At 46.3% G+C, this 9,277-nt stretch overlaps 1 protein-coding gene across 1 annotated transcript in view; it reads right to left on the reverse strand.

The window, feature by feature from the left end:
- Positions 1–6,738: 6,738 nt before the first annotated feature.
- The window catches only part of jam2b (junctional adhesion molecule 2b), a 5,787-nt gene continuing 3,248 nt past the window's right edge, over positions 6,739–9,277 (reverse strand). Inside the window, exons 3-10 of the mRNA XM_080019710.1 lie at positions 9,227–9,277; positions 8,912–9,061; positions 8,655–8,836; positions 8,354–8,462; positions 8,146–8,253; positions 7,544–7,562; positions 7,418–7,463; positions 6,739–7,253 (exon numbers count right to left, since the gene is read on the reverse strand). The exon at positions 9,227–9,277 is cut by the window's right edge and continues 60 nt beyond it. Coding sequence (XP_079875836.1) covers positions 7,215–7,253; positions 7,418–7,463; positions 7,544–7,562; positions 8,146–8,253; positions 8,354–8,462; positions 8,655–8,836; positions 8,912–9,061; positions 9,227–9,277 — 704 coding nt within the window. The 3' untranslated portion in view covers positions 6,739–7,214. The remainder of the gene's footprint in view (positions 7,254–7,417; positions 7,464–7,543; positions 7,563–8,145; positions 8,254–8,353; positions 8,463–8,654; positions 8,837–8,911; positions 9,062–9,226) is intronic.

Genomic DNA, 9,277 nt, shown 5'->3' on the forward strand with positions numbered 1-9,277 from the left:
TCTTCACTATGCTGAAGCGCTCGCACACCAAGGCTCACATGTGTCACTGCCAACCAAAACATGACTTTCCACTTGGTTGTTTCCTGTCTGAGGCATGTGCACGCCCCCTTCCTGTGCAACTTCTCTGCTGACTGGAGAGCCAGTGATAGGGGTCGTAAATCTGCCTCAACCGGAACGCCGCTCTGCCCCGGAGGGGGTCTGGCAGAGCAGGGGGGTCCAAATTTTGATAGTGAAAAAATAATCATTTGAACGGTTCAACGGAGTGAAGGGTCAGCGGAGATGAAACAGAGACACCAGGAGGGTGAAATTTAGGGTCTTCTGGCAGCCTGGTGCAGACAAAGGGGGTATTTAGGGTTATCAATCTGGGGACAGGGGGTCATAACACAGACCTATCCTGCGATGAGGCTGTTTATCCATGTCTTGTGACACGAAGGGAAGCGAGAGGGAAGAGCTCGCAGATTGTTACCAAATGCTCGGCTCAAAGCATAAAGACCAGCATTTGCCCGTACGTGTGTGCGCATACAAACCATTTTACTACACACACTTGAAGTGTGCGTGGTTATCTGTCCGTGTCTGTATGTGATACGCTTTCCGTCTTTCGTCCAAGCCATCTGAAAACACTAATCCTCCCCTTTCAACACTAAACACAATGGCAGAGAGGCGGAAACAAGGCGAGGCGTCGGTGAAAAGATTCGACACGGCGACGCGGCGGTGATCAGTGGAGGGAAACGTCAAACCGAAGTGTGCTTTAAAAACAAGAAAAGGAAGGAACTTGCAGGAGAGAGAGGCAGGGAAAGAGAGGAAAGCTATGACAGTGATTGAAGGATGCAGAGAGAGGGATATGATGGATGGGGAGCGGTGGAGGAAAAGAGTCTAATAACGTGAGTCTGTCCCGGACAAAAAGGATGATAAATGGTCTCCATTTCCAGTGAGACAGCGAGGACATTTTCAATGGCGCACACACACACACACACACATACACACACACACACACACACACACACACACACACACACACACACAGCCTATTTATTTTTCTCTCAATCAATTCCTCCTCCTCTGTTTTTTTTTGGTGACAGAATAAATATATTAAGAAAACAATTAATCTAATGACAGGGAACAGAGAGCGTGCTGAGGCGGGAGCTCTGTGCGGTGAACTCATCTGCAGAGGCAGGACTGGAAGCACTGTCATTACTGTAGGGAGACATACAGTTTATCTATAGATATCATATATGTATATGCATCAATTTATTTATATATGGCCTCTCACCCTTCCTCACCACAATTCCAAGGTACATCCGCGCCGTTCCAATGTGCATTTGCAGCCGTTCACACCCGAACAGCAGTTTGCACGCAACACGCCCAGGTCAAAGCACCTTGTAATGAAAGCAACGAATCATCTCATCACCCATGTGCTGCGGAGATGATTATTTGTGCGACGTATTTATCACCTTTCCGCTTTACATGAGCAGGTACAATGGGGGAAGGAAAGGTAATTCCCTCTGGGCAAACATTAATTTTCCACACTCCGTTTCTCTGCTGTGACGGGGCTCATAGGAATAATGGCTCGATTCTGATTTCTGTCCTTGCTGCTATGGATTTCTAACACAGCCGCGGTGGAATCCTATGTCTTAATGTAAAGTTGGCAGGAGGTGTGGGAGAGACAGAAAGATGGATAGTTCTGGGGAAGGTTTTTTTTTTTGGGAGAGGCGGTACTGCACTGCAGCAGGGCTGTTCACAGCAGGTATTTCCATTAGATGTGTGTCTGATGTGCTATAGGTGCTGTGCAAAATAACTGGCTGGTGCTTTGGAAAGTACTCCTGTATGTTATTGGCTTTACGCTCTCTAATTCTATGGAGAAAATCTGAGGGTTTGATTTTTCACCAATAAGTGCCTTTTGGAAGTACTTGCCTAACTCAAAAGACAGAAACAGGACTGCTCACTCAGGGAGCATCGTATAGTTTCTATTGTCATCCTCGCCCAGGACTGAAATTCCTTTGTATCCATTTCAGTGTTGACTTCTGCAACCAACAAAAGTATTTAGTGAAATATTAACGAGTAAGAATAAGACACTGTTCACATTAAAGAGATGCACAGTATATCATTACTTAGGAATGGTACAATCAGCATATCCCTCAATTTTTTTTTGTGTTCATTTTCTTAATGGTGATTGCTTTATTATTCAACATAAAATAGTGGCTTCTTGAATAATTTCCGGAACTAATTTATTCAAGGACGTTTTGGTAATATCTTAAAAGGCAGTGAACTGAGCTCCGTGCTCACCCCTCTCTCTCCTTTACAAAGGTCAGTGTTTGCGCTGGGTAGGAGAGCGGCTGGGCGAGCCGCGGCGCTCGCGCAGACACAGAGGTCACGATCAAAGAAAGTGAAGCTATAATCAAACGTGAACCTCAGCAGGAAAGAGAAGACGAAAGGGGAGAAACGATTGAGGCGGAGCAATTTGCAGTCAAGGTCGCAGGCGGCGAGAGGTGGGGAGGGAGAAAAATAAAATACCATCCCCATTTTGAAGTGAAAGACTATAATCACACAGAGCTAGAGGAGAGGAGAGGAGACACGGGCACCAGGATATGAAATGATAGCGCAGAGTGGAGGAGGAGGAGAAGGTGGAGGAGGAAGAGGAAGGACGGAAAGAGGAGAGAGTAGATGGGGGAGCAGAAAGTATTTTTAACTCCACTTCATCGAGGACAGTACATCAAAGGGGCGCTGAGGTGTGCTCACCCTCTCATTTAATCAGCGAGAGCAGAAAGAGAGGAGGAAGTGAACAGGGGGACGGATAGAGCGATAGAAACTAGAGACCACGATGAACTCCAGCGCAACCGCGATGCCGTCTTCAAATTCATCTTGCGGGGCCCTGCGTATCCAGTCCGCGACATTGTTTTGGATGCCGGCCCCGGGAGCGCGGGGCCCCTCGGCTGTTTATGCGACTAATGGATTGTTCCTGGGGTCTTTGTTGTTGTTTTGTTTTTGGCGCCTTTGATAAATATTCATCTCATCGGAGCCGGCGGGCCGCGCAGAGCGGCACATTGCGATGCCGAGCCACGCAGCGCATTGATGAGTCGTGGCTTTGAGGACACTCGATGCCCACAGCAATCAGCCCCCGTCATGGCTCCCGCGGCCGGATAATCAATCCAGCCGGGATAACGCGGTGTGAATTTGCATAGCAAGCTAATGGATGCTCAAAGCGGCTGCCGTTGAACAGCTTCATAAATTGATGAGTGGGATTAGGTCCAGAGATGAGCGGGACTGTCCCAGCGCAGAGAAATTTAATACTACCGGCTAAAGTGACTAAGGTGACTACTTTGTTGTAACACACACTTCCTGCAAATAACGTCAGCCAGGTCTCGTGTTATTTAGAATGTGTCCTGCGAGCCGGTGACGGTGAAGGTTATTATCCAGAAGATCATGACAGGAATTCGATAACTGGCTTTTGTATTTTAAGATTTCACTCTTCCCAGAAGGACCCTTCTCCTCCTGCATATCTTTCTGCTCCACCCCCCTCTTGTCCTCTGAGGGGATGAGTTAAAAGCATATTACTGAGAGTACTTGAGTGCTGAAGGTTCTTCTTGAATGCTAAACAGCCTTATCAAATAGCACTCTGCAGTGCGGGATCTTAGATATTGATGGGCAGTGGGAGGCAGAGCCAGTGTACTTAAAACTTACATCATTAAAGCAGTATAGAGATATTGCCTCTGCAGTAAAAAAAGCAGCTACTAGGGTAATAAGCAAATTAATACAATATAAACCTCTTAACCGATTAATCCACAACACACTGGTGAGTCACACATACTGTAATGGTTTCATGTTGGTTGTGTCCTGGTCTCCCCTGTTTGCCTTTGTTTCGGTCCCAGTGTAATCTATCTGCGGTTCCTCACCTGGCCACCAGGTGTCCTCAGCGCTGCCTCCTGTTAACTTGTGAGTTCTCCATCATCCCTCATGTCATGTTTTTGCATAGAGCTGATTGCCCTCTGTTTGTCCTGTAGTCCAAGTGCTCCATAAGGGGGGGACATGGATAGCACAAAATAAAAGCGGGATACTGGTTTCGCTTTTTCCCTATTGAATGGTCTATTAATACAAGGATGGGCGAGAATAGGGAAAAAGGGTAATAGGAATATAGGAATAGTAATGAGGTGTGGGGTTCAGTGCCCCGAATGTTTTATGAAGAGCACCCGATCTAAAATAGCCTCGCAGGACTGGCTCTGCGCCCCCAATCGCCCCAATAAAATGAAAACTCATTTTAGATGTAGGCTATTTTATTTTGCTCAAACAAGCATCGAGCGTGATGGGGACACCCCCCACCCCCATCCCTGTTCCCGGCGTGTCCCCCCACTACATGGTACAATTCAGCTCCCATGGTCATACCCTCAATATTAATTTCGTTCATAGATAAAATTTAACTCTATATCAATGTCAGTGTTTGTATGTCTGGCTGAAAATGTGAATGTACCCATCAGCCAGCACAGCAAACATTTCCATGGTAACAGCGAGCTCCACCAATCAGAGACATCGCTGTTACACTTCTCCATGAGGAATAAAACATGTTTTTCTGAAAACAAGGTTGATATCATACACACTTGTGTCTTCTACAGGAGCAAAAACGAATTATTATATACACTGAGTGATATTTACGCAATTATTTATAAACCTTTGAAACCCTAACGCGAAACCCTAACCCCAAAAACTCCAAAAACCACAATTCCGCGCCATTTCATTATGCATCTTGATACAATGGCATCATGGGTAAGGTAGTTATATTATTATAAACCTAAAAATGAAAAGGGTGCATGGGTGAGAAACAACATATATATGTTATTTCTACATAAACTACATGTGTAATTTGCAAAGCCCTGAATTATATGTTAGACCATTTAAGGTTGTGCCCCCTATTGACACTACCACCCCTCTTAAAGTACATACCAGAGCTTTCCAAAACAGTTGACCTTATTTTGGTAGCTCTTTTAATTACTGGGATATAGGGCTACAGGGCTACAAAGGTGACCTCTGGTTGGGGTTGGATCTTTATTTTTTTATTATTTACTTTGTCGTAGAACAAAACCAAACACATTTTGTAAAGGTCTCATCTTGAAATTTGAGAGATTTCACTGGACCCGAAACTGATAAACCTTTGAACCCTGACCAGAGGTCACCTTTGAAGCCTTACAGTTTATCTCGGTAGATAAGTAAGACGTTAAAGGTCGCGCTCCGGGACATGGTTCAACAGATTAATTTTCGTGACTATGAACACGAAAAGGTGTGAGATCGGGCGGTCTGAGCAGCAACACGTGGACAATGAGGACGACACTGAACACAGAGGTGCTGTCCCCCCCTTGTTGGTCAACACAGAAAACAACACCCTGCTCGCCGGAGGATAAATGTTCTTCTGGAGAAATAGAACGACTGAGAAAAGTTAAGAAAATTGAGAACAATCACTCAGTTGGTGTCTTCCGTCCCCTTTCCTTCCCAGCTGATATGTCATTTCAAGTGATATAAACATATATGACAATTATTCATTGTTTCGACACCATTTTTGGTCTGACTCCCCCTTGATGTGACTAACTTGTTTTCATATAAATTACACCTCATTCAGAAACACTGAATGAAGTGGCAACATTTTTGTTTTCTTTAATTTTTCTACCAATACTGCCTGTTGTGAATATGGAAGTTAAAGGTGTACTTTTACCTTTTTTTTGGAATAGACGTATCTATCTTACCTCGATTCGGACAAGAAGGTCAATACCAATTTCATCCCTGTGTGTTCAGTACCGAGAGTTATGGCTTGCGTTCTGTCTTCCAGCATCTCAAAGACTAGGGCTCAAAGTTATTTAGGCGATTCATCTTGTACATCTTGCACAGGTATTGACAGTTAGATCTTATTTGTTTTAAATGCAGCTACACCCGGAACTATTTAAACCACGGTTCAGCGGTTATGCGCTTAAATGCCAATTTAAGTCAAAGTTGGCGTTTGCCAGGTATGAAGCGTGAAGGCTGGCGTCAGAACATTACTCTCATGCCATGGGAGTATCTCATGCCATGACTCAACTGGCAACCCTACATCACCAAGGTGTTGACTCTCATAGGTGGTGCGCAGCTGATGTTCGAGGCCCGTACAAAGGGTTACACGTCAAACGAAAATAGTTTGTTTTGTTCTCTGTCATTAACAGCTGCTGGTACCCTGGTATCGGGTCAGAATCTGTCACTAAAGAGGAACTTCAAGCAACCGAAAGAAAGTGCAAAGAAGTGTGGGCATGTGGACCGAAAGCGGAACGATTAAAAAGAGGATGAAATTAATCTTGAAATGGGTTCTGAAAGCACTCGTGGGCGGTTTCTGCCCCAACGGCCGTTTGCACAGGGCACAGGTGGCGCCTGTCCGGTCACGGAGGCCTGTTCCACTCAGGCTAATGATTGGGTGACTGGTAAGAAAAAAAAACAGCGGTCGCCCTGACACTTCCTCCGCCAACCCAAACCCACACTCTCTCACACAAACACAGAGGAAACAGCCTTTCCAGATCTTTAATTTATGGGAACCAGAATAAGGCGAACAAACGAGCACGATGGGAACAGCACAATGGCCACTCTGTTCTCCCCAAATAATAGATGAAGACAAATGGTGTGCAGCCACAGTGCACTGTAGTTATTTTCTCCATTTGGTCTCATTGAGCACAGCCCATATATGGCGATATAGCTACATCTAGTGGCGTGTGTAGGTAACGCAGAATCAGGTCATTCATTTGGATTGAGTTTATTAATAAAAAATAAAGAGTAAAAAAAAAAATCCTAAAAAGTCAGTGTGTATAGACACCTGTTCATGTGTTACATCACTTGCACACAAATCTGTACACACAATGACACAAGAGATACAAATCATTAACAGATCAATTGATCAATAGACAAAAGGGTAAAAAACGGATACGAAAAAAAAAAACAGCTTAAGAAAGGTTTTTTAGAAAAGAGGCGTCAGAAAAGCACTCGGATAAAAATGATTATTAACATCTGTCGATCGCTTCAAATCGGAAAGGGCAAGAGGGACGGGCCCATCGCGCTGGAGCCTCGCGGCGGGCATTCCAGCGAGCCCGAACATTTCCGTCCCCTTCAAAGTTTGTAGTGCATCGTGGACGAGGATAAAAACCCAGCGGTCTCGGAGGTGAGGCCAGGGCAGGGTGGAGGGTTAGGGTAAAGGGAGGGTGATTTCCGTCGTCATCTCAGATCATGAAGGACTGCGTGTGTTTGTAGTTCTTGAGCTGCAGGGAGTGGAAAGACATACAAGGCATCATTTCCCGTAATTAGGCCGAGGGCGCCGTTATCTCCCGCTTATCGACCCGCCGACTACAGCAGGGACCCGAGGAAGTGGCGGCAACAAAAACAAGCTCCGTCGCGACGGGCCGGGATCCCTTTCATCACTCACGTTGCGAGAGGGCGGCGGAGGAGGCGTGGGGCTGTAGGGCTTGCAGCTGCAAGGAGACGAGAGGGGTCAGCGGCAAAACAGCAGCACGTCACAGTTAACCCTGATTAGAACCGTAAACACACTTACCTTTGGGCTTTCTTTTCCTCTGCGAAGAGAGACAAAAGATTGTTTTTTTTTTGTCAAGACACATTTTTTACACTCTTGATACTTGACAAAGACGTTTTAGTACCGTGCACAGACAGACCTGACACAGACATGCGTTTGATCCATCGCAGTTGTCCCTAAACTTTTTTTTTTATGGTAAGGCCCCCTCGGCTAGGCTCTGGCTGAGGGGCCTGATGTCCCCGAAAAATATGGTGTACATACCTTGTCTGCCTGTAAGAAACTGCTATGTAATTTGCATGGAGTGTAAAATTAGGCTTCACAAATTTCGCATTTAACTTAAGCCACACCCTTTTTGGCTGGGGTAAGTATTTATGTTTTAGGAAAAATAATATTAATAAAATGTTAATAAAATGTGTTATAAATGATGATACATGTATGCGTATATATATATACATACATAAATGTTTTTCTTTTCATATGATTTTGAGAAAAACAATGAAAAAATGTATAAAGTATGATGAAAAAAAATATGGTGAAAAGAAAAACCTAAAAAACACACAAAAATGTGTGTGCAACAAAAAAAAAAAAAAAGGATAAATACATATACACACTGAGTGACTTACTCTTGCAGCAGCCCCGCCGCCGGCAGAGGCAGGCGCTCAGGCAGCACAAGAGGATGAGGGCGAGGAGTCCGGCTCCACCAGCGATCAGAGTCTTCAAACTCAGCTGATCTGGGACGGACGCAGGGATGTACAGGTTTGTACAGTAGGGGTGTATGCACGACTTACAAACAAGTCCCTGCGCTCCACGGCCCTGTCTGGACATGCTCACATTCGATGATCTTCAGGCGTTGCGCCACGCAGCTTTTGGGCGCCCCGACGCTGTTGGAGGACTCGCAGCGGTACATCCCAGAGTCTGCTTTGGACACGCTTTTAAACTTCTGCTCCGGCAGGAGACGAGGTGAGAGGGTGAGAATCAGGAGAAGAAGGAATTAGTGTGTGTATTAGTGTGTGTGGTGTGTGTGTGTGTGTGTGTGTGTGTGTGTGTGTGTGTGTGTGTGTGTGTGTGTGTGTGTGTGTGTGTGTGTGTGTGCGTGTGTGTGTGTGTGTGTGTGTGCGTTTCAGGTACTCACCAGCGTGCCCTTATCGCTGTCTACGCTGAACAGTGTTTCTCCCGTGGCCGTCAGGGCCTTGTTGTCCTTAAACCAGCGGTAGGTGGCCGGGGGGACGCTCAGCTTGTCCTTACATACCAGCTCCAGGATGGACCCCGAAAACACCGAGCCGGGGACCTCACAAGACGGAACGTGGGGGGGGACTGCAAACAATTGGATAATAATAAGAACTGCTCTCCGCCTTGTTGTTTGACCTCGCTGATGCGTCGCTGTCTCACCGAGGACGTTGAGGGACACGGAGGTCTCTCCCAGGTTGACGTGGTCCTGGCTGGCAGTGACCTCACAGCGGTACTCGCCGGAGTCCTTCTGGGTGACCGAGTGGAGGGTCAGCGTCGCACCTTCCATCTTGGCCCGCCCCGCGTAGTGATCTGGGATGGTAGGAAAAAGGGTGAGACGCCTCGAAGGCGAGTGATGAACGACGCAGCGTTAGTGGGGCTGGAATGAAAGAGGGCGAGAGAGAGAGAGAGAGAGGAGCGGCCAGGGGACAGAAGGACTGAAAGGGGTGAAGAAGTAGGGTCGCAGCGGCTGCTCACCGCTGAACTTCCCGTCAAAGTAAACAAACGTCACGCCCTTCCCTCTCTTCT

The sequence above is a fragment of the Zeus faber genome (assembly GCF_960531495.2).
Source record: "Zeus faber genome assembly, chromosome: 18".
In the NCBI taxonomy this organism is placed as follows: Eukaryota; Metazoa; Chordata; class Actinopteri; order Zeiformes; family Zeidae; genus Zeus; species Zeus faber.